We start from the raw sequence: 26,404 nt of genomic DNA, 5'->3' as shown, positions 1-26,404 counted from the left end.
GCAGAGGGCACGTAACCCCATGAATAGTACTAAAACTTCACTGTTATCGAATCGCTAAAACGTGTCTATGAAAGCATATAAAAAATAATCTAACAATAATCATCTTTTTTTGTCCCTTTTCACAAAAATACCCTCATTGGAAACCCCTAAACGAGGATTCTTGCATAAGGGAGGAAACAAATGCATGCATATACAGTAAAACCTCGTTAAGTCGTCACCCTAATTAGTCGTCATTTCGTCGTCTTCAGGCAGTTCCAGCTCTCATAGACAACGTTATTAAACCCTCGTTTACTCGTCGCTAAGTTCGGTTAACTCGTCACTATGAAAAAGTTTGAGAAAGAGGAACAGACTATTTTTATGGCTCCCATTAAAAAAAGAGCTTGTGTTAACAGCATTGACATATGCTTAAAAGTCACCATAAAATCCTATTTATACCCAAACGGAACATTTTAAGTAACGAAAGTTACGCTGGGGAAGTTCATTTGCCGAATAAAGTTTTTGGAAAGTTGAGGACTGTTCGAGCTAGATCTCATTTCTGCATGGGCTCTATTAATTTACGGCTTGAAACTTAAACAAAATATTTTTGTTGAAAAAAATTAGACATTCTTTCCCAAGTTGAGGTCTTCCGTTTACTTTTCCCTGCCCTGGGCCCCTCCACCAAGTCAAAAGTGTTCGAGATTACTTGGTAGTTGTATCATGAACTACTGATGAAGAATTCAAGCACTAAAATTAAATTTGATGTATATGAGTTACTTACCCCGACCCGGCGAATGTGATTCGCCATACGGGGGTTCCCCGAAGGGAGCATTTATTTTCTCAATCAAAAAAAAAAAAAAAAAAATTACATGTTAAAATTATGTACATTCTATATCACCGGAGCACCATTGGTCCGAGGTTAACAATTCACCTTACAAAAGTCGGGCAACACCATTAACAACCCGCGAGCAGGAATTTGGTGCTCCCGATTACCACTTTTCAATCTATTTGTTTCTCTCGGGAACATTTCACTCTGTTCCTAAGTACCTTTGCACTGCCAAGTCCATTATACCAGAAAGAAGGGCTCTTGTTTTTTGGTTTTTAATCAATGCCGTAATTGGAATGTTAGTGCTTGTGAAGTTTATCTTCTTTCTCTGGCTTTCCCAATATTCGCATTGATATATAAGATGTTGGGTGGTGCCACTATCTTTGTTGCAGAAAATGCACATCGGGGACTTTCCATGAAACCTAGCTTGAGCAATTCCTGTGGCACCATGTTGCGTGAGTAATTGATTTATATAAAAATCTCCTTGAATTCTTGTGGTGCTAATCTTAGGGAAGATAGCATATGTGACCCTTCCTTTGTTGCTATCATCCCAATATTCTTGCCACTCTTTGAGGATGTCTTTCTTGATAACTTGTCGAATATATGATTTTGTATATTTGTTGTTGATGTCTACTTCATCCTTTTGCGTGGCTTGTTTTGCTTTTGTATCAATATAGTCATTTTTAATGTTTTCGTGGTGTGCTTTAACCCAATGTAGTTTTGTATTAAATTTTTTAAAGATCTTCTGCATTATGAGCACTCTGTTGTTTTTGTAATTTGGATTACCGATTGCACATAAAGTTGATTTTGAATCTGTATATATGTGGGCCTCATATATTTTATTTCCAAGGATATGTTTTGCCACATTATATATTGCCAATAATTCTGCCAAAAAGACGGTACTATTGTCTGACAATCTATACATTTTTTCCAATGTTCTTTTGTTTTCATGATAGTACGTGTACGCACAGCCCACTCTGCTTAACATTTTGGAGCCATCTGTATAAAAAGAATGTGTGTTATTGTCCTTAGCATTTTCGTCCCATTCAATCTTGATTCTATTCCATGGTGGAATATTAGAGCAGTCTGGCTCTTGTATTTGAGAGTGCATTATAATTTGTTCTTCAAATTGTGTAGACTCTTTCAATTTACTGATATTATACCATCTTATTCGATTTTTCAGAGTAATGTTGATTGGAGGTATACCTGCTAGTGTGAACAACGCCTCGTACGAAACCGTCGAATAGCATTTCGTTATATCTAACAAGAATTGCCTTTGTATTTGAAGAAGTTTGTTATTATGTGTTGATTTGTCTTCAAACCATACTTCGTAACCATATATTATTTTCTTTTCTATGGCCTCCAAATAAATCTTCTTTAAAACTTCCGGCTTCGTACCCCATGTTGCCCTCGAGTTTCTTTTCAATTCGTGATGTGATGTAGATGTTTTTTCTTTGATATAGTGCAGATGATCACTCCATGTGAAATTCCGGTTCAGTATTACTCCCATGTATTTAAAGCTAGTTTTGTATACAATGGGAAAATTAGCCAATCTGATTGATGGGACGCTTTTAATTTTCCCCTTTTCTTTACAAATCGAAAACACGTTTTTTGATGTATATGTAAATTTATATGTATATGTAAATTTGATGTATATGTAAAATTTATTTGAAGCACACTCAAGTGACCTCAGACCACCCCTCCCCACCATAGGTTCCGACGCCTTATGGCTAGAGAATTTTTTTTCCTGTATGAAAATGATGAGGCTGCTACCGAGTGCCTTCTTCCCCATGATGAATTGTAGGGAATTATGATATTTTCCGAATAATATATTTCTTTAAAATTTATAAAATTATATAAAATTTATTAAAATATACAGAAAAAATTAAAATGTTACTTTGATAGATTGTTGATAAAAATTTAAGAAATCAAAAAAAAAAGAAACAAAAAGTTTTTGGAAACTGGTAAAAGATTAGAACGGTTGAGAAATGTTTTGAACAAGCGCTCTCTGTTGCTACTGACTACGTACATGCGCGCTACCTCCAAACATCCCTGTATAAAGAAGCTAACTATAGCTCAATAGAATCCTCGTAGAGCGCATGCGCTTACGACACGTTGATTGCTCTTGAATAATCACAGGAACAAATAGTAATAAGAAAACCTGCTGACACACACACACAGAACCGTTTAAATCACGCCAATTTGAAAAAAGCACGCCAACGATCTTCCTCAAAACACCAAACCTATCATGTTCACATGTGATATTATGAAGGAAGAAAAATGGCTTACCTGTGAGTGTGGAGTTGTAAATCCTCCTTTTCATGCAGCGAATCTGTTCAAAATATATGTGAATCGATCGATAATCTATTCAAATAAGTGCATTCAGCGACAAAATTGAAATTAGAATGCACGGCTTGCTCAATGGCGGTAATTACTCCTTGCAGCTTCAACCCATGCATAACTTGCCACGCCTTTTTTTTTTTTTTCATATGGCATACTAGCGTCATCTTTTGACAAAATTAACTACTTCAAAGGAAACTTCTGATCGAGAACAGTGAAATTGCTACTCTTATTCATTCAACGCCATCTATATTTGCTAGACTTTTCAACTAGAGAATCAAATTTTCTGGAAATTTGCTTATGGGTGATTGATGTTATGGGGATGAATCACAAAATGCCGAAAATATTATTTGTAACAAAAAATTTTCAAAAATTTCTTGACTTCAAATAAGAATATTTGTTCGTTGATATCCCCATAAACGGAGTCCTAGAGTCCGTGTGAGTTTCCCAGACCTAAGAATGTACTTTTGATGGTCAGACCGGACATGAAACGCCTGTAAATATTTTGTGAGTAATACCAATCATCATCTTCGGTGGAGGTATATATATATAATTTTTCCATATCCTTATTCATCATCATAACGGTGAAGGGAATCATCATCATAGATAAGGGGCCGTTCAAGTATTACGTCAGCAAATTTTTAGCCATTTTTGACCGCGCCCCCCCCCCCTTACGTCAGCGAAACTCTGACCACCCCTGTCAGCAAAATTTCGTCATCACTGCCCCCCACTTCCTAACGCATATTGGTGGGATCAGAAACGTACGCGGGAGGGGGGCATAAGGGCCTCGCGCGCCTCCACCCAGATGAAAAAAAAAAATTATGCAAAATATATTTTAAAAAAAATTAAAATTTCGAAATACCTTTATATGTTATAATAATCAATTTCTGTTAATTTCAATGCTATTTGAAGGGTAAGAACTCAAAATTTCTCTTCAGGATATTCATTGCGGCCAACCCTTTAAGCTAGGGGTCTTCAACGTTTTACGCTCGAGGGCCACATAAAAAATTTGTCGCGTTCCGCGGGCCACTCATTAATGGCGTGGGGGGGGGGCACCCCCCCCCCCTCAAAGACGATGACAAATTAAATATATTTCAAAATATTTTATAGAATTTAAACATTCAATTCAATTAATTTTAACAAATATCAATTTTGAATGATTTAAAAAAAAAAATTTCAAATTATAGTGTCAAAAAATTCATACTTTTTTGCGATATTAATACATTTCTGTTACTGGTAAATGCTTTTGAAAGTTGGTAAATTGTATGAAACAGAATGAAAATGGATGATTTTATATATATATATATATGTTGAATTAATTACGCACCAAATAAACAAGAAAATCTTTATGACATGAATGTCGCTCTCCACTTGTTAATACAAGATATACGGAAGACTGGATGTTGTGAAGATATTTATTATTTCAGATGTTTATTTTTTAAGGAAGGAAAAAACTCATCTCTGCCTCCACCGGGAGTCGAACCCGGGTCCCTCGATTGCCGGACGAGTGCTCTGACCACTAAGCTACAGAGGAGATAGAGATTTTCCTTCGCTAGAGCGTATATATGCCGAACGGAACCGTGCAATGGACGGTGAAACCGATCAGCTAATAGCTCATTGACGACGAGCCACCAGAGGCATATATACGCTCTAGCGAAGGAAAATCTCTATCTCCTCTGTAGCTTAGTGGTCAGAGCACTCGTCCGGCAATCGAGGGACCCGGGTTCGACTCCCGGTGGAGGCAGAGATGAGTTTTTTCCTTCCTTAAAAAATAAACATCTGAAATAATAAATATCTTCACAACATCCAGTCTTCCGTATATCTTGTAAGAAAATCTTTGGTTACTTACATTACGAATGCGAGTGGATGTAATTCCTAAATTAATGCGAAACTTGACTGTATTTTTGCTTGACTAAAGCTTCAATGTTAGGCAAAATTTGTGTTGTTGCTATTCGTGAAGTATCCTCCAAATGCTGATCAGTCAGACGTGTTCTAGTTTTTGATTTTGTATTCTTAATTCGACTAAACAACTATTCTCATATGTAAGTGCTGCCAAATATAATAAATTATAAGGCAGCAAATATAATAAAAATATGCTGCCTGTATATAGAAGATATGAACAATGCATATTTGCATATTTCTGGATGCTTTTCTTTGAACACATATTTAGAATAAAAATCAATTAATGAAGGAATTTCAAAAAACTTTCATTTAACTGCAGTCACATTGCATATCTGCAAATTCTAATTGAAGCTCAGGTGGAACACTTTCGATATCGACCGAGAATGGCGAGGAAAATGTTTTCATAGAAATTTCGTTCTCGCGGAAGTCGGAAAATCTGCTTCTGAATTCCATTCTCAGATTTGAAATGCACTGTCCATAATCGTCCGGTTTCCAAGTTGTAGATCTATTTACCAACTTCAATAATTTTTTATGCAGTTTTTGTTTTGCAATTGACGTTTCCAAAGGACTAATTTAGTTTCGAACGCTTTTACGTTGTCATAAAAATTATGGACAAGTAGGTCTTTTCCCAGTAAGTGGTAGTTTAGATCATTCAGATGACCAGTGACATCGACAAGAAATGTGAAATCTCCCACCCACTTTTTATCTTGAAACTCTCCAGTAAGTTTTCCTTTGGATTTCATGAATTCATCTCCTTCCTCCTTCAAGGAAAACAGGCGCTGAAGCATCTAGGGATGACCACTTTTCTTGAAAAAAATCTCAACTTTCCTTTTTTTTTGTTATCACGGTTTGCCGTCGTGCACTCATTAAAAGGCCTCTGATGAAAGACTTCAAAGACCTGAAACACAACTAAACGAACTGTACCAATATTGTACAAATCCTTTTTCCAACCAATCAAGATGCATACATCCACCTGCTCCTTACCCGACCATGCACCCGAGAAGTACGATACCATGGAAATTCCGTTCATTTCTGCTTTCTCCCACTCAAGGAGATTGGGATGTACTCGAATTTATAGTGAAGAAGTGTATGGTGTGGTTTCTTTTACGTTAGAAGCTTTATTCAGAAGCTAAATACTGTACACTGATCAGCCTGTCCTTGTTATACGTCTATATGAAGCTGGGTGACTTTTTTTTGTTGAAATCTTCGTTTTACCCTATTTTTGAATGATATTGTGTCAATCGATCGAAATGTTTTGGCGGGCCACGGGTTGAAGACCCCTACTTTAAGCCATACATGGTAAACCCTTGACCCGCGGACCAAATGTAGCCCTGAAGGTTATCTGATGTGGCTTGCCCCCCTCAAACCTAATTTTGTAAAAATGAACTAACCGGCTCATTTACAGATCGCTTAAATGATCCGTGGCGCAATTCCAGAGCATTTAAGTGGCCCGTGGCACATTTTTAGATTGCTGATGTAGGCATCAAAGATCACTTTCCACATTCAAAGAGCACTTAAGTAACCGGCGACACAGTTCCTTAACACTTAACACTTAAACTACAAGTGGCACATTTCAAGATCCCTTGAGTGACACGTGGTGAAGTTTTAGAGCGCCCCCCCCCCCTCCCCTCAAGTGTGGCTCTACATCATTCAAGTTACTCGCGGAACATTCCAAGATTAATTAAGTGATCCGTGGCATAATTACGAATCACTTGAGTGATGCGTGCCACAGTTCCAGAGCACTTAAGCGGCCCGGACATATTTCCACAGCACTTGAATGATCCGTGAAACATTTAGAGATCACTTAAGTCGGGGCAACGGTCTACTATTGATGACGAATACTCTGCATTTGTGTTGTTTTTTTCTCCAACAATAGTGAATATCATACTAAAAAATAGCAATATAGAAGGAAAGAATGTGTTTGGTGACAGTTATGGAGAAATTTGAATAACGTTGACTGAGAAGCATTTATTGGCTTGTTGCTGCTGTCTAGGGTGTAATATCTCGTAACGAGTCCACAGAGAGCCTGTGGGATGCCACCATCTGACATAATGTCTTCAGGGCGACTATGTCCTTAGAAAAGTTCAAAAAGATATAGAGGGTTCTTCGATTTGATGGCGGGCAAACTCGACCAAGAAGACGGGAAACTGACAAATTTGCAGCCATATAAGAGCTTTGTGACAAGTGGGTTGAAATTTTACCGATGCTGTATAACCCTGAAATGTACGTTGCTGTGGATGAACAACTGGTCGCTTTCAAATGTATATTCCGTCAGTACATGCCCAGCGAACCAACCAAGTACGACATCAAATTTTGGGTATTTTGTGACAACGCTGCCAATTATGACTGGAATATACAGCCGTACCTTGGAAAGCAGCCCGGTTCTGCAAAAGAACGAAACCAAGTCTAAGGGTGGTCAATGATCTCGTTCAAAGCTTGAAAGGCCTACAAATCAATATCTCAGCAGCTCGCCACGACGCCCCTAGATGTCGCGACGCACACTTTGAGAGCACTATCGTCAAAAAGCACTGGGGAAACACCATTCGGATTTGATTATCCCAATTAATTTTATTTATTTACGTGGCTTTCGACCTGTGCAACGTCGGATAAATATCGCGATAATTTGTGAATTCTGCTTCAGAAATACGACCCTTCAGGAATATAAGAAGTCACGCTATCACAAGCTTTTAGATTATTTTATGCATTTATAGAAACACAATACACGAGAAATACACAAATCTTTGCAAATACAGTACAAAAGAAAGAAGAGTCTTTGAGAGAGAAACTTTTACCACAAAAACGTCGCAATCAAATTGTTTTTCTCCAGAATGCATTGTCGTCTGAGTGTTTAAATTGATCAGCTGTGTGAACTTTGAACAACAAATATCACATTCATATTGTCTTTCTCCAGAATTCAATCTTATGTGACTCTTTCATTTCTGCTTTGGTGAGACTCCTTCACACACTCACACAATTTCCCGACGAATTGAAAGCAACTATAAAAGCCTGATTTTAAGTTCACAAAACGTGTAGACTCCTCTCCAGATCATGTGTTGCTTTAAAATACGTGTTCCGATAAGATTCTAGGAGAACCTGTCAATGAAAAAATAACGACGTCATCACCCTCGGAATTTTTGTAGAAATAAATGCACGTAAATAAACTTTACCCATATATTTACCTATAAGTTCAAGTAACGACATAAAAAATACACACACAGCGGTATCAGGTTTCGCTTTCGAGTTACCACTATTAAATCCCGAAAAGTTCGGAGAGTCAGAACTGTCCACTCGAATGGGGCTCCGATGAGATATGAATTCGACTGCCCAGATTGAAAAAATTAGAGATTATGTTATTTACACCATTCTGCCAAAGGATTTTCGAAGACACTATTAACCTGCTCTGGGTAGCAGCGGAGAAGCGTTGATTATAGGTAAAGGGGCAGCGCGTGCGGAAAAAGTCAGAGAACGCCTGGCTTAGAAGGAACATTGCATATTTGGGTTTTCCCCTGCATGCGATCTCATATGTCTTTTTGCATTTGTCTTTCGCGAAAACCTTTTACCACAAATGTCACACTCGTGTATTTTTTCTCCACTGTGCATTACCATGTGATTCTTCAATGCCCATTTTCGGCTAAACTTTTTATGACAAACATCACACTCGTGAGGTGTATCTCCTAGGTGCATTCTGACATGCGTCATTAAATTTTGCTCTATTTGAAACTTTTTGTAACAAATGTCACACTCGTGCATTTTTTCGCCCTCATGCTTTTTCACGTGACTCTCTAATGCCCGTTTCTGAGAAAACTTTTCCTCACAAATTTCACACTCGTATGGTTTCTCTCCGGTGTGCACTATGAAATGTTTCTTTAACTTAGCCTTAAGCGTGAAACCTTTACCACAAACGTCACACTCATGTGGTTTTTCCCCCGTGTGCACTGCCGTATGAGTCTTTAAACTGATCAGTTGCGAGAACTTCTTACAACAAACGTCACACGTGAATGGTTTTTCTCCAGTGTGCACCATGGAATGTTTCTTTAAATTGCTCTTTAGCGTGAAGCTTTTACCACAAACGTCACACTCATGCGGTTTTTCTCCCGCGTGCATTGTCGTGTGAGTCTTTAAATTGATCAGTTGTGAGAACTTTTTACCACAAACGTCACATGCGAATGGCTTTTCTCCGGTGTGTACTACGGAATGCTTCTTTAAATTGCACTTCAGCGTAAAACTTTTACCACAAACGTCACACTCATGCGGTTTTTCTCCAGAGTGCATCCTCGTGTGAATTTTCAATTTATCATTTAACAGGAACTTTGCACCACAAACATCACATTCATATTGTCTTGATTGTCTTTCACCAGTTTTCATTCTTAAGTTTGAGTGGCTTTTCAATATCCGCTTTCGTAAAAAATCTTATTATAAAAAATCTTTCACACGCTCAGTCAATTTTCCGTCAGAGTGAAACCGACTATAAAAAAATTGGGTGTGCTGAAGTTCACAAAACCTCTCTCCAGATCACGTGTTGCTTTGAACAACGTATTCCGATGAGACTCTGGGAGAACCTATTAATGAAAAAATAACGACGTCAACATCCTCGGAATTTGTGTAGGATTATATGCATATAAAGAAACTTCAGTGATTGATTTGCTTATAAATTCAAGTAATGACATAAAACACACACACACACCGAACAGTATTAAGTTTCGCTTTCGAGTTAGCACCATTAAATCACTAGAAGTTGGGAGAGTCAGAATTGTTCAATCGAATGGGGCTCTAATGAGATATGTATCCGACTGTCCAAATAAAAAAAAAAATAGAATTATGTTATTTACACCAATATTATTTGTTACTAGCTATAATACCCGGCGTTGCCCGGGTTTTCTTCAATGAGGTTTTTTGGATCACGTGATATCTCCCTCTTTCTTTGAGAGACATACAAACTGTGTCCAAGTTAACTAATACGGCAATTCCCCGCGCGACTCATGAAATAAACAAATCTAGATTTAAAGAAACGTACAAATGAACATTTTTTTCCTTTTTTAAAGGGCGCTAGGTAGTTAGTTCGATCCCCCCCCCCCCTTTGAACTTCAAGTTATCCATCTCTGCCTGTTTAAGCTTCCAAAAATGCTTAGTTAAAGCTGTGGAATTTCTTCGATACACTTTATGGGCCCATAATTAATTTTAAAACAACCTAAACTATGAATTTACGCAGTTGAATATTGAAACATTAATTTTCATGCTTGAGAAGATATAAATAAAAAGTTAAAATCAATGTTATTGCATGAATATCCAACTGAAAAGTAGGTCCGTCTAATTGCTTCATATTTCATCTCCTGGGCTTCGTATATCTCTAAGCGAACTCAATACTTCAAAAATTGAGAATTCAATACATTTTTTTTAAATTATTCATGTGGCGGATAACTCCACTAAATTTCCGCATTTCTACAGTAAAATCGGCAATTTTAACACTGATTTCTATGAGGATCACCTTTTTCCTGACCCTCAAAGCGATGCTGATAACGATTATGGCGTCATTCAAAAAACCTCATTACTGGGAGAATTGAAAATGTGGCAAACCATTATAAAGGCATAAATATTATACATATATTGACAGCGTTGAAGAAGTGGCAAGCCATTGTAAAGGCGTAAACACGTCTGAAACGCATTGCTAGGGAACCACGGTAACCAAAGTGAACGTTCCGAAAGTGATTGTTGAGGCCCAAAAACCATTGTTGCCCGACAGTTTTTTTGCCCATTTGGGGCGCTTGCCCTGCTCTGACGAAATTTTAAAGTAGCCTATCGTTCAAGTCGGGTCCCATTTGGTATAAATGCAAAATTTGGCGACGATCGATCTAAAATTGTAGATTTGTATAGAGAACATACACACACAGACAGAAAATCAATTTTATATATAGATATGGCACCCTTGATTTGGTTAGAACACATTGCAGAAATTTTTTATTATATCCACCATACACTGAAAAACTCCATTGGAATTGTACACGTTTTCTTAACATGCTTCTCGACCTGAGCAGTACTGAGCAACTACCGCATAAATTCCCGAGAACTGTTTTAGAAATATTTTATCGTTATCGTTTTGAAACCTTTGTGGTCGTTGAAGTAATACGTCAGCAGATTTTTAGCCATTTTGGACCCATTGTCAGAAAAATCACCCCCCCCCCCTCCCCCAACCACAAACGCATATGTGAATTAGAGACGTACGCGCGATTGGTTATGATAGGCGGAGTCATGCTTCCCCAGACGATCAAAATTTTTCTGCAAAAAATATTACTCAAGTGATCCATGGATCACTTGGGTGACAAGCAGCACAAGTCCAGAGTACTTAAGCGGCTCGCAACACATTTGTAGAGCCCTTGAGCGGCCCTGACACATTTCCAGATCACTTGAAGAATCCGCGAAACATAATGAGATCACTAAGTTGGCTCTATAGAGGACTTATCATAAGTTAGTTCACGTGCCTACAAACTAGCGAAAGGTTTTTCTCATTTTTAGCACACCGAGTAAGATGTCATTAAGAATGTTTCATATTTTTATGAAGGGTGCTTGATGGCATAAGTATCATTCAACCCCCCGTCATCAAAAAGAAGCAAACCCGAAACCCCTTCCCCATCGATGCTGACGTGATACTTGAATAACACATTTCCCACTGGGGAATTCATTTTTCAAGTTCCCATTTTGGACTTTTATTTTCATTTTTTAACCCGCGAGCACGGGTAAGGGTGTGTTTTACACCCCACCCGAATATATATCACGAACTTTCTAACTTCACTATTTATAAAATGGGTATAGCCAACATCACCTATACAACAAGGCCTCTGCACGAAGCTTGTGACGTCAATGAAGAAAGCCATTTCCCCTATTGCCATTGGATATACTGCAAAAAAAGTAAAGCTATCGCATGCGTCGGCCTGCTATATCCAATGGCAATAGGTGAAATGGCCTTATTGAGGCCTTGTTCTATCGGTGGTGTTGGTATAGCCCAAAGTAACTGCTTCTAAAGTCATCTTATGTTAGGGGAGCGCATCAGACGCCAAATTCCTTCTTTTGTTCACTTGAATGTAGCTACTGGGGTGTTTAACACCCCGTGTCCTGGTGTAACTTTACTTCCATGGAAACCTCTCCCGATTTCGGTAACGAAAATAAAATCAAATTCTCGCAAAAACGTTTCAAGATGTTCCTACGCAAGAAAAATCTATAAATTAGGCAGATTGGTACATGGGCTATTGCAAGATTTGAAAAATACCTATCGAATATGCCGCGGATGTTGCAGATGAAATTGGTGTCCGATATTCTACTGCTAAAATTTCGGATATAGATGGCCTATGATAATATTTTTTGCATTACTCACCATCGCCGCAATCAATGCAAGGGTTCTATTGTTGTCTACGAAAGAACTGCCAAATGAATTCAAGAAGGCTCTCTTCCATTTAGAAAGAACCTGCTGGCATTTCAACTAATCAGATCCAAAATAGGAAACAGTCTGCACTCCAACTAAAAATGGAGATTCTGAATAAATTTTTCAGCTTCCAAGCCATTAGCAAAAATGTTAAGAACTTGATACAAACGCTTTTTTTTGTGTGTGCACGAGAAAAACAAAAAAGAGCTGCCAAAAGTACGGTAAGAATATTTCTCAAGAATGCATTATCAACCTTTGCGTGAGTGAGAAATAATGTAAGTTTTTTATGGAATGGTATTCACACTGACACAATTTCTTCCATTTTAATTAAATGTTGTTTTCAAGATCACTGTGTGTGTGTGGGGGGGGGGGAGTGGTGGTTGCCTTAATTTCCCGCAAAGGTTTCAAAAATGGAAGGAGGGTTTTAAATGTACAAAAATACCTCAAAATCAGTACAAATGCAAAGGCCACAACAGGCGAAATGCCCTTCAGGAGGATGAGGAAAAGATGCCCATAACAAGTAACAGGCATCATTTTGAATACAACTTGATTCGTATTTATATTTTCCCTTGCCTTTCGGCAAAAATGGAAAGTGCTTATGAATTAAATATGGAGTTGGTGAGGTTTTTACAAGTGTGTACAGAGAAGATGTGACCTATAGGTCATGCCACTGAAGAACCCAGATTTGTTTTGGGTCTTCTAACTTTCCTCATTTCTTCAGTGGAGTAGTCGACAATGCCCCGGATATGTTGGTGTTATGACTCGCCCATGCAGTCGAATCGATTTTGATTCAGTTCTTGAATATAGGGCCAGAGATGCGGGATTTGCAGGTCAGTGCGAATATTAATATTTCGCAGGAACCAAAAGGCCCTCATGAGATGCCGAAGAATTTTGTTTTGTCGCATCTGAAGAGTTTTTACGTTGAGTTTACGGGCGTGGGCCCAAACAGGAGATTCGTAGAGCATAGTGGACCGCAGAATGGATTTGTAGAGAATTGTTTTGTTATGAGTTTGCCTGCGGGAAAGGGATTTTATTACGCATTCCCATGATGTTGACATAACGATATATTTAGTGACTACAAACTGTATCTTGTATGTATCTACTAACTGTATCTACAAACTGTCTGACGTCCTCTACGACATCAACCGATCAGGGAACAAAGTCTGGATCGAGGAAATCCACCCTACGTACTTCTGGAAATCTGTAAAAAAAGGTGCACGTGACCTAAAATGCGTTCTATAATCGTCCCACTAGGAATGCAGGTAATTCCCATCTCGGAATGCTTTTTCGGCGTGCGTAAACCTAGAAATGAGTAGAAAGTTTATGTCATGACTAATATTTTGCACTTATTTTTATTACTTTATTCTTTTTGTCCCTTATTAATTTATTTCATTGGCCTCATTAGTGTTCGAGACCAATTATAGGCTTGCATAAACGCAGTAAAATATTCCATGAAAACATGCCTTTTTTTTTATGTCACAAAATCGTTGTTTATTCATTATAAAAATATACACAATCAACGAGGAACCAAAATTTCGAGATCAAACGTCAATTCACGTTTGCATAAAAAACAATACAAAAAAGAACACGATCAAAACATACGTTTCATTAAAAAAAGGTTGCAAATTAATATTAAAAAAACATCATGAGATCGTGAAAAATCCCACGCGCACACGTGTAAAGTTTCTGCTTCGAACTGAGGACAATGTTTATAAGAATAAAAAGCGTAGTTAGAAAATATTGGAACATCACAAAATGCTTGATTCGAAATTATAACCGATAAATAGCATAATATATCAGTTAATATAGGCTTATAAGCTAATAACATCGCACCCTTCAGCTGCCACATATCCAATGTCTTCAACAATGTTTCTACATTTGCGAGCAATAAATTCAAATTTAACCCTATATTTTCGGAAACCCATACAGATATTAGCAACTCCCATGACTTCCCAAAATAGGCAAATGGGGGTGTGGTGTTTTTTTTTTTGAACCCCCGTAAATTTTTATAAGAATTTGAAAATTTTTTTAAGGTGGGGGCGTGGCGCCTCCTTCACGAGCCGCCCCTGCTACACGTAGTAAAGTCTACAATTCTAGAATCCGTAGGATTCTAGCGGATAAAAAATTTAACACAAAAAAAAACCCATTGTTTTTAGAAGATCTAATTTTTCTTGATGAAACGGAAAATGACGAACTTCAGGTTCGGAAATTCAAAGTGAAAAAACAAATGGAATATCACTGTTTCCCAAGCTGTTTATTCATCCAAGAGAGACAGAGTGGGTCTGGATTTTTATTAAAATTATCTCGTTAAAATTTGAAATAAAAAACAGCTTTGCGAGTTTCGCAACAAGGAAGTTTTCATCTTTGAAAGTTCTCCGGGTTCTGGAATTTTTTAATGGTTCCGTGGCGTTTGATCATGCGGGATCCCAAAGAAAATGCACCGAACCCCAGGGTTTCACAGAGCACCAGTTGGAAAACCATTCAGAGGTACTGTCACCAAGTTTAATTGAAAAATTTTTGATTGCAAATAAAACAATCTGGGCACTTCTATCCGCCCAGGCCGGACACTCATCCGGTCCTCCCCAGCATGGCTGGATGAGGTCCGGCTAACACGGGTAAAGGGCGGGAAAAATCCCAGAAGGGACAGCATACGGGCCTTTTCTGGTTTAACACATGAAAACCCATGGTCTATTTTACATATTTAAGCATTTTTTCCTCCTCCGCCATACAAAATTCCGTTGCTTCAGGAATATTCATACAAATTTTCAAGTCGGTCTGACCAAGGGTTGTTACTTTACAGTGTTTTGAAATCTACCTTTAATTATTATCACCCTGTAAGTAACTTAAGTCATCGCTGATTGACTTGCATTAATTATACTCCATAAAAACACACTGTATTTACCTAGTTTTAGCAAAAAAACTTCCCAATTAAGCATAATTCGATAAAATAAGTGATTAAATTTGGACAGAAGGTAGTTTTTTCGCTGAAATGTATAAAATATTTATAGAGTAGCTGAATGTCAATAGTATCAATCAGGCCCGGACTTAAGTAGGTGCGAAAGGTGCGGTCGCACCGGGCCGCAAAATTTATGGGGCCGCAATTTACCTGAAAGAAAAGAAACCCTTTTCTTCTGAAATGGGAACCATTTGTGAAAAATTTAATTTTTACCTCTGAAACTTACATTTGGTAAGAAAAGAAGCAGCTTTTAGTTCAACCCCAATAACATCAAAGCGCTGATAGCCATTTCAATTAGTGGAGGAATTCCGATGTGCATATGCGTAAACTTGTATTGGGAACAAACCTCCCTCCAATATTTGTAATACTAATGGAAACAATGGGTTTTATAGCCCCCTTCCTCGCCAATATTTTTGAGCATTTCCAATATTTCCAACGAGGGCCGCAACCAGAAGTTTGGCCAGCTGTAGGAAAGCACGCATTTTGGCTATCTTCTCTAATAGTGAAGAAGGGGCTAAAGGATGAAATTTGTGGTCTCTCGGGTCTGGCACCCGGGACATCAGATCCGCCTACTCCCCCCCCCCCTCCTCAGTTGCGGCCCTGTTTCCAGTACACAATAAAAAAGAATATAATCAGAGGTGGATTATATTCTTTTATCGGCGGGCGCACTGGACACGCGCCCGTTGCCCCGACTTCTAAAGGGCTCCCGAAAAACCTAAACTTCACACTTTTTTCTAATTTAAGGGGGTCATTATTTTCTTTTGCTCCCGGGACCTCGACCAATAAGATATAGATAAGATTTTATCTATAATGGTGTTGCCTTAACCGACTTTAATCCGCCACTGAATATAATAATAATAAAAAAAGACTTCTTTGTCAACATAACTTTCCCTTCAACACACATTCTGATTTTGATCTCCATCACACTGTCTGTAAAATTTTCGTTGCACGCTGTAAAACCAAGACTGCCAAAATATATCGGTTCGCAGCTTGGGAAGTTCGTAAATCGGGGAGTAATTACATACATTTTTTTAGAGGGGGGGCCGCAATTTTTTTTTTTTGCACCGGGCCGCAAAATTCCTAAGTCCGGCCCTGGTATCTATTACATTTTGTTTTCATTAATTACTAGAAATTTGAATGATATTTTACAAATTTCATTATTTTTAATGTAAATGCTAAAAATTTATTTTTTTTATCAACCCTGGATTGAACTTTCCAATACAAACATAACACTATGGCCTTTTCCCTGTATGGACACTTTTGTGAATTTTTAAAGTGTCAAGATGCGTGAATTTCTTACCACAAACATCGCATTCATATGGCTTTTCGCCAGTGTGAAGTCTTCTGTGTCTGTTCAAAGTCCCATGTTCTCTAAACATGTTGCCACAAACATCGCACTCATATGGCTTTTCACCAGTATGGACTCTTTTGTGACTTTTTAAAGCCCCAAGTTCCCTAAACATCTTGCCACAAACATCGCACTCGTATGGCTTTTCATCGGTGTGAACTTTTTTGTGACTGTTTAAATTCCCAATTAGCGTAAACCTCTTACCACAAATATCACACTCATATGGCTTTTCGCCAGTGTGGAGTCTTTTGTGACCGTTTAAAGCCTTAATTGCCGTGAACCTCTTGCCACAAACATCACACTCTGGATTTTCGCCAGTGTGGAGCCTTCTGTGTCTGTTTAAAGTCCCAAGTTCCCTAAACATCTTGCCACAAACATCGCACTCACATGGCTTTTCACCAGTATGGGCTCTCATGTGAATTTTTAAAGTCCCAAGTTGCGTGAACTTCTTACCACAGACATCACACTCATATGGCTTTTCACCAGTGTGGAGTCGTTTGTGACTGTTTAAATTCCCAAGTACCCTAAACATCTTTCCACAAACATCACACTCATATGGCTTTTCGCCAGTGTGGAGTCTTTTGTGACTGTTTAAAGCCTTAATTGCCTTAAACCTCTTACCACAAACATCACACTCATATGGCTTTTCGCCTGTGTGGACTTTTTTGTGACCTTTCAAACTCCCAATATGAGCAAACCTCTTACCACAAACATCACATTCATGCGGATTTTCACCTGTGTGAACTTTTTTGTGACTTTTTAAATTACCATTTTGCGTAAACATCTTTCCACAAACATCACACTCATATGGCTTTTCACCAGTGTGGAGTCTTTTGTGACCGTTCAAAGCCTTAATTGTCATAAACCTCTTACTACAATCATCACAGTCATATTGCTTTTCACCTGTGTGAACTTTTGTGTGACTTTTTAAACTCTCAATTTGCGTAAACTTCTTACCACAAACTTCACATTCATGTTTCTTTTTTTCAGAGTGATCCTTTTTGTGAATGAGCAAACTTTGAGTACAAGAAAATATTTTACAGCAAAGAACACACTCATATGTTTTCTCACCGGTGTGGACCTTTCCGTGACGTGTTAAATTCCCAATTTGCGTAAAACTCTTACCACAAACGTTACATTTATATGGCTTTTCACCAGTGTGAACTCTTGTGTGGATTTCTAACCGGCATTCTTGCAGAAATTTTCTACCACAAACATCACATTCACGTTTCTTTTCTTCAGTGTTATCTCTTTTGTGTAATCGCAAGTTTTTATTGCACGAGAACACTTTACAGCTCAGATCGCACTCATCCGTGTTTCCCACAATGTGAGTTTTTTGAATGAGTGTTTTTGAAGAAGGCAGATGTGAGACAGTCTCACCGCATGTGTCACTTTCGAGTGATTTTTCATCGGTGTGGATGCTGTGACTGATCGGATTGGCACTTATTTCATTCGGACTTGTTTCTGTTGGCGACCCCTCCTCTTCGGGTGAAATCCGAGTTGTCATGAAGGAGACGTCACTTTCACATGCTTTGTCCGGATTGTACTTTACGACCAGTGATGGTAAGTACTCCATATTGGTGTACTAGAAACTGTACCGGTTACCAAGACGGGTATGAAAACAGGAATGTGGAATCCGCTACACCGTTTCGGAAAATAGTTTTGGTGAAGCTCTGGAAGAACCTAGTGATCAGAAAAGGAAATCAACTTCTTGGTAATGACTTAAATAATATACAGCGAAACCTTCCGCAACGGATACTCGCCGTTAGCGGATACTTCCCGTTTACAAAAACTTTCACTTACACTTGCATTTCCCTACTTGTTGAGGGAAGAAGTGTTCGGTCTAATGGGTGTTCTTTCGTCGTAAGGGTTTCCTGAGTCAACTCAACTTCTACAAAAAATTAGTTTTTATAACAACACTAGTTGCCCTTACTATTCATTACTTTCTCTCACAGAATGCCATGACGATGTGTTGAGCCTATACAGCACATTTTCCCAACGGTGCTGTTAATTTGATGATCCTAAAGACGCGTCGACACGCGTATGTTACGCATTTTCCTAAAGTAGTTTGTTGAGATTTCACATCCATATGTACGGTTGTCACGAATTGTTTCATTCCTCGCCTAGATGAATGTCAAACTTGGAAGGACTCACTGACGATGGATTAATCAAAGGATATTGCATTGCGTCACCTTCAGGGTTGGGTTTTTGCCGGCAAAATTGAATTTTTGACGGGACATTAGCAAAAAGTGGAAAAAACCAGGCAAAAATAAAAAAAATAAAATTGAAATAAAAGTTTAGACCAAAAACACTATGAATGCTAGGCAATTATCAATCATTAGAATTACAATTTTGGCGTATAAAAAGTTTTCAACTATTTATTATCTTCCATATTTCTGTTAATATTACTAAAATTAATAATATCAACACTTAAACGACCGCTCACCAGATTTCTCGTGTTTCAATGCTGAGACGTAAAAGAGATTTTGCGATTTTTAATTTCCTTTATGTATTTGTTTTTCATTTCCAAACGAGAAAATCGCCGGTCTTACAGTAAGCCTACGGGAAATAATATGCGGGTCATTTAAGTGTTAATAGTATCGATTGCGGGAGCTTTTTTTGCGTAAGTGATGAAGTGATGTGAGCAAAATTATTTGAACAGTTTCTTTTAATAACAAAAAACCCTATGATTTTCATTCTCGGTTGTCTTTTTTGTGTGCTTTTGCATGCTTTAATCCTGGCTGTAATAGTTTCGTTTCTTTGCATATGGCCAAATTTTCAACATTTTGTCATCTCTTTTCATTGGAAATAGTTCTTACATCATCCAATCTTAAAATAGCAAGCTATTGTAACGTTTGCTTTTAATTCACGAGATGCCAACAAAAAAAACAAAATTAACAAAAAAACTTAACATGAACGTTGAAAATTAAAATACTGTGGGCTTAGTCAATGATGGTGACCTATCACCTATTTCATACTGTGGGATGCATCTTTGTGGAGCTAACTTCACTAGTCCTTATATATTGTTACGAACTTTCGACGATAGATGGCGCGATTTGTTCGATAGAAATATCGATGAAAGCGGTTTCCGTCTAAGACATGCAATTGGCGGAGAACTGGCGGGGCGTGTAGAGATAAATCTAGAAAGTCCCGCCCCTCTATACGGTAGCGCCGCCGACTAGGAAACTGTGGAATAGAATTTTGCGGAATGTTCTTTTTCTCGAAGTTTCTATCCGGGTTATAAATACCGTGGCGTTCACAAGATGGCAGACTGAGAGAGGCTAGACAGGCTCAAAGAGACTCGAATAGAGAGAGACTGGATGAAAAGTCAGTCGTGTTTAAACGTTGAGAGAACGTTGTTAGCTCTCTGATTAGGCTGTAAATACGTGTAAATTGCTGTTCTGTAAATAAATCTGTGTTTGTCCGTCGAACCGCTTCTTGTTTTGCAATCTCGAAGTCTTGTGGAAAATTATCCGGAACAATATCAAAACTAATGGAATGAGAAGGAATTTTCTTCACTGTCACTTCTGTGATGCATATCACTTCATGTTTTTGGGGTTTCATTGACAAAAGACGGGCTTGATATTGAGAACTCCTTTTCCTTTTGGCAAAAACTATTTTTATTCCCATTCATCCCCAACCCTTTTGTCTAATTCAAAGGAAAGCAGCTGATTGCAGAGGTAAAAAAAATCGTTTCAAATATTTCACTTTGTTGAGTAAGTTAGGATTCTCAGAATTTACTTCACCAAATTAAGAATTCAAACTTGTGATTCTTCCAATTTTTGCCGCTTCCAAAAACATGGCAAAAACTATTTTTTGCCGGGACGGAAACTTGCCAACCCTGGTTGTTTTGGATTTTTATGGTGGGAGCTTTTTTTCTTTCAAACCGAGCACAACTCAGGTCTACCATCATCAATGGGCGATTTACTACCTAGTGAATAGTGCCGGAAGTGTAACTATGTGCGTACCTAATAGTCGTATGTAGTGTTGTGTTTGATTTTTCAGTGCTGCCATCTATATTTCAGAAGTGAAATGAGCTGCAGATGTGGCCGGTATGTGCGTACGGGGGTTGGAGAAGGAAGAAACGGGGGAGAACAAGGGCATGGTGAATTCCCAAACAAAACCAAGGCAAACAGGGGCTCAGAGCAAGTGAGCTTAAGGTGATTCTTGAGCTGTTGGAGCTCGATCCACCAGCATTTAAAAAAAAAGCTGCTGCTATAATTATAATGCGGACATCATTCATACAGTCATTCACTCCTACTGTCAATTGCACACTCACACACATGATCACTCACTTCGTCATTTATACGGTCACTCATCCACTCCTACAGTCAATTTCACAGTCATTTGTTCATTCATATGCCACTCACTCAATCAGTCACTCATACTTTCAGGGCAGGTGAAATTTCCGAGGGCAAAATGTGGCGGGTAGTGCCGTAACTAGGCAGGTGTAACAGGTGCACCCGTGCAGGGCCCACTTAGAAGACGGGGGCGTCAGAAGGGGCCCAAATGCTAATTCTTGCGTAGGGTACAGGAATGGCAAGTTACGGCACTGGTAACGTCGACAAAATGTCGGGGCGAAATTTCCGGATTCTGAATTAGACGAGGTTCTATCACGAAAATTACTGGTCGATTATCGGGATGACCGCTAATTGGCGATGAAAGAATCAGCTACAGTCACCGAGCTTATATTACTAGAGGGAGTATGACGTCAGTGCTGAGAACGTTGTCCGCAACATCATTCGTCGGAAGATCACGTGACCCGTTTAATATATAGGAGCTATCTCTGTTATTTTCCAATGGCATAAATACGAGTTTAAAACAATAAATGAAAGAAATAATTTCAGCATCGATGAGATAATTCAAATTAATGAATGAGATAATTCCAGCATTAATGAAAGATAATTTCAGCGTTAATGAAAGATAATTCCAGCATTAACGGAAGATAATTCCAGAATTAATGAAACATAATTTCAGCATTGATGAAAGTGATTATTCAATAACAATAACCGAAAGAAATCATTTCAGCGTCGATGATAACTCCGAAATTAATCAAAGAGATAATTCCAGCATAAATGAAAGATAATTCCAAAACTTATGAAAGAAAAATTCTACAATTAATGAAAAAGAAAATTCCAAAATTAATGAAAAAGAAAATTCCAAAATTAATGAAAGCTAATTCCAAAATTAATGAAAGCGATAATTCTAGCATTAATGAAAGCGATAATTCTAGCATTAATGAAAGCGATAATTCTAGCATTAATGAAAGCGATAATTCTAGCATTAATGAAAGCGATAATTCTAGCATTAATGAAAGCGATAATTCTAGCATTAATGAAAGCGATAATTCTAGCATTAATGAAAGCGATAATTCTAGCATTAATGAAAGCGATAATTCTAGCTTGCTACCGCAGGGAGTCCCCCCATCGAGGGGTTAGCGCACCAACCTCTCGACGAGTATAAAAGAAAACAAGCCTGCCGTTCGGAATCGGCAATAAATTGTAGGTCCCGGTCTAATTAGCCCTCGTGTGCAGAAAATGACCGTGGTGCGACAAAAATGATCAAATGATAATTCTAGCATTAATGAAAGCGATAATTCTAGCATTAATGAAAGCAATAATTCTAGCATTAATGAAAGCGATAATTCCAGCATTAATGAAAGATAATTCCAGCATTGATGAAAATACTCCAGAATTGGTGCGATATAATTATAGAATCAAATAATTAATAATAATTACAGCATTAATAAAATAAATAATTTCAGCATTAATTGAAAGAAATAATTCAATCTTTTTCTATTTTCAGACGAGTTCCCTATTGTTTTTTAAATCTTTATAATGCAATATTGAGAGACTGAACTGTACATTTCTATGGTCACGTGATTTCCATGCATTCGATGTTGACCCCGTCGCAACGCTCCCTCCAGCAATGTAAGCTCGATAACTCATTCACTCATATAACCATATACATACAATTATATACAACAATGTAAAATGTAAGGCGAGCGAATTATCAGAGAAATTTGGTGAGCCTTATTTTTAAAATTGACGTCTCCCCCTCCCCCCCCCCGTTTCGATTGTTGTAGGTGATTCTGAATCATCTACAATCTAAAACAGTGGGGGAAAAATTCTCTGATAAATTGGCTTCCCTAATATTTTAAATTGTTGTAATTTTCGTCGGTTTTAACTAAGACAAATATTTTATGACATAAAACCGACAGAATACGCTCCAAAAAAAAAACAAAAGTGCATTCGTGAATACAAAATGCTTAAAATATGCGTCCGAAAACAGGCTGACCATATATATACAATCAAACCTCGTTAGTGCGTCACCCGGTTAACACGCCACTCCGCTTACCGGGTCACTTTTTGTAAGTCCCAATTGTCCTCAGGCAGGAATTAGCACAACTATGGCTTACTCCGCTTAACGAGTCACTTCGCTTACTAAGTCATATTTTTGTGACTCATTAACGAGGTTTGACTGTATATATATGTATCCTTCAGGAAGTTATGGGAAATCGGCAATCGTTGTCCAAAGCGATGAAATAGATAAAATTGGAAATTGATGCAAATATCGCTGAAAAATCGCTTACCATTACCAAAAGCGATGCCAAAGGTAGGTAAAATTGTTAATTAGTTGTTAATATCGTCGAAAAATTGTGGGAAATGAAACTAGTCAAAAGTGAGTTTTGGGGGAGGGGGGGGGCGGCGGTTCCTCTCCATTATTTTGTTTAAATATGCAAAGTAATGGTCTTAAAATATGAAAATGTCGAATGAAAAAAGATCTGACGCCAAGCACGAGACACTCTTTTCAACGGCTTATATTATGGGCCCCTGGGAAGTGGGCTGTGGAAAAAGGTATTTTTCATGATTTTCAGAGTTTGAGGCATAAAATAAATAAATTACTTTATCTTCAACAATTAAATTCTTAAAATCATGAGAAATTCAAAAATTGTCCATCGCGTAAAAATAGCGAAATATGCAAAATCATAAATAATATGTAATCATAGAATATTCCTAGCCCTAGTTATAATCGACAAAACACCGCTATAATTCGGAAATTCACCGAAAATGAAACTGTTGTTTGCAACAGCACTTGTGTGTATGTTGTAAGGGAAGCCAATAATGCGCCAAGAAACCGGCCAAAATACACGCGCTCGCCATGTTGTATTTTTTACAACACATATCGAAAGAGGAGAGAAATGGCTTTTACCTGTTAATGAGATGCAGTCGGAAATCTTTTTCTTGAAGTAAATCCGTTCGAAGAATGATTGAATCGATTAATGATCAGCACAAATAAATCCACTTGGTGACGAAATGTTGGAGTGATGATGTTGGTGCTCCAACAACGTCTACAAACGAAAGAAATGAATGGCGACAGTTCCCTTCCATTCGTCCATATCCGATGGCTTCCATCAGCACGACTGATGACGTCACTCCGCTCTTCTTCGACGCAATTTCACTCCTCGGCTATACTAGTGCCATCTTTTGACGGAATTATCTACTGAAATGTAAATTTCAGTTATGTGCTTATTGCAGTGTTTCTTTACCTCTTTTTTACACATGTCCCCCCCCTCCCCCAATTTCTACTTAAGGGGCCGAGCAACCCGAGCTCCGACGCCACTGGTCATGTGTGTGTGTGTGTGTGTGTGGCCCAGGGAGGGGCCGATGGAGTGATCGTCTTTTCCAAGAGCCAAATACTGTAATATAGGAAAAGATAGTCTTTCCCATAAAAAATTACGACGATACGACTGTCTTGCACCATAGAACGCCCGTCCGGCACATCGTTCTGGATCTGGGGCGATGCACCGGGAGAGATGCGTAGGTTCGTTGGATCGTACGGTATTTTACGGGACCGACGTACATATTATTCGGCTTTTGAGAAGTTCGAGTGTCCCTATCGCCACCCCCCCCCTTCCACCCCTGGATCCGCGAATGAATGGTGGCAGACATCTTCAGCTGCGAGTGGAGCAGACGAAGGAGAACTTTTCAGCTGCTGAAGAAGAGGGGCCGACGTGAAGAAAACATTGACGTGGCTAAGAGTTGTCAGTTGTCCCGTATAAACGGGACACAAGTCCGTTTGTAAGAGAGGGATGACTGCACTGCATTGTCTATTCATAAATTATTTTGGGGAGGGCCTCAGTCCCCTTACAAAAATTAATGGTAGGAGAAGGGCTGAGGGTCCTGGTGCCTATGAAGCAGGACATTTCTTCAGCTTCCTCAGCAAGCCGCTTTGGTGGTCGAGTAGTCATAGTAACGGATTCAGATCGTGAGGACTTGGATTCGGACCCTACCGGCGTCACAGTGGTGGGGCGAATGCGACCTGCCCGTTAAAAAGTCTTGCCACAGACAGCAACAGGCCTACAACGGTGTAAATATTCAATCATCGCACTCCACTCAGAATTTCAAGTATAGATGGCAGCACTAAAAATCAGACACAACAGTGGAGATATGCACTCAGACTGTTAGGTACACACACTTTTTGTTCCAGGCTCTGCCGCGCAGCTGGGCTGGAAGAAATCTCGGTAACAAGATAATTCTGGATAATGCTGTCATTCGTCTATGGAAAATAACTTGGCCCGGGGCCCCTGGTGCTCTTAATTGGTCACTCACCCCGAATACTCTAAACTTGAATAATCTTAAGAGGGAAAGAACACATTCATATTGTAATGAACAACTACGACTGATTCGGACGTTTTAGATTCTTCTATGACACAGATTCATCAGAAAATTCTAAAGATGAAGGAGAGGACACAGGAAAAGGAAAACTGGGGCGTCTGTGGGCAGAGGTGGAAGAAAAAGATCGAATACAAGATCAAGTCAAGGGTAACAAAAGTGCTAAAAGTGAAGAACACGAAGAGGACTTTGTGATAAGAAGACTTGGGCAGAGACAGTAGCAAGAAATTATTTTCAAAATGAGAAAGAAAATACGGAAAAAGAAAAATTAGAAGTGCAACAGTACAGCCCTGAAGGAATAAAAAATGCTACAGAAGCAAGATCATCGCTGTATACAAAATCAAGAACAAGCAAGGATAATGAAAAAAAAACAAAGAAAATTAGAAAAAGCACTAAGCAGAAACAAAGGGAAGAGATTGCAAAAAAAGAAGATAGTAAAGCTAGACAATCACACATCTCTGCCAATGGTTGAAACAAGTGGGGTGAATTCGTCAACAGAATCATCCGAATAACTTACTTTTAGTGAAGAAGAAGAGGTTTCAACAAGAAACAAAATTACAAATATTCCAACACTGCTTAGAAAGGTAAGAACTATAGTGAATTCAAACACAACAAATAATAATAAGGGCGTAATAAGATTCAACATACCAAATGCTTCAAGAAAAAAAGCGAACGGGATCATGTTAAATATATTGGAGTGGTTTGAAAATATTACCAATGAATTGAACATTCTGAAGAAAAATACAGTCACCAAAGAAGTAGAAGATAAATTGAATAAAATGGTGCAAACAGATAATATCTGTTTTTTATATATAGAGTAAAGTAGATATAAATATTCGGAATTATTTACTTGCACTGTAATATTATTAAAAAGCAAGTAAATATTTCTGGAACGAATAAAAACCAAGTGGAGAACGAAACAGAAATAGAAGAAGATTCCGTACTCTACGAAAGTGTAATAGAAGAA

General features: G+C 38.3%; 1 protein-coding gene across 2 annotated transcripts; it reads right to left on the bottom strand.

The window, feature by feature from the left end:
* Positions 1-7,734: 7,734 nt before the first annotated feature.
* LOC149068015 (uncharacterized) lies at positions 7,735-24,186 on the bottom strand. Of its 2 annotated transcripts, none has more exons than XR_016195198.1 (2): positions 23,975-24,186; positions 7,735-8,137 (listed from the first exon to the last, which is right to left on the bottom strand). XR_016195198.1 is itself a non-coding variant. In XM_089251665.1 (2 exons), exon 2 carries the CDS (start codon positions 18,336-18,338, stop codon positions 16,647-16,649), a length of 1,692 nt encoding a protein of 563 aa, XP_089107791.1. In that variant the 5' UTR covers positions 18,339-18,445; positions 23,975-24,175; the 3' UTR covers positions 13,976-16,646. The 2 variants fall into 2 exon arrangements, 1 of the variants encoding a protein (XP_089107791.1); XM_089251665.1 differs by lacking the exon at positions 7,735-8,137 and adding an exon at positions 13,976-18,445 and having other exon boundaries at positions 23,975-24,175.
* Between the last annotated feature and the right edge of the window lie 2,218 nt (positions 24,187-26,404).

This window comes from Pholcus phalangioides, unplaced genomic scaffold (assembly GCF_987345545.1).
Source record: "Pholcus phalangioides strain wild (caught in Gottingen) unplaced genomic scaffold, Ppha-v1.0 ptg000027l_1, whole genome shotgun sequence".
Classification (NCBI taxonomy): Eukaryota; Metazoa; Arthropoda; class Arachnida; order Araneae; family Pholcidae; genus Pholcus; species Pholcus phalangioides.
This window is presented reverse-complemented; position numbering and strand designations above follow the sequence as displayed.

Excerpts from the sequence above, each read along its gene's own strand:
- LOC149068015 (XM_089251665.1), bottom strand. The coding sequence starts at position 18,338 with ATGGAGTACTTACCATCACTGGTCGTAAAGTACAATCCGGACAAAGCA.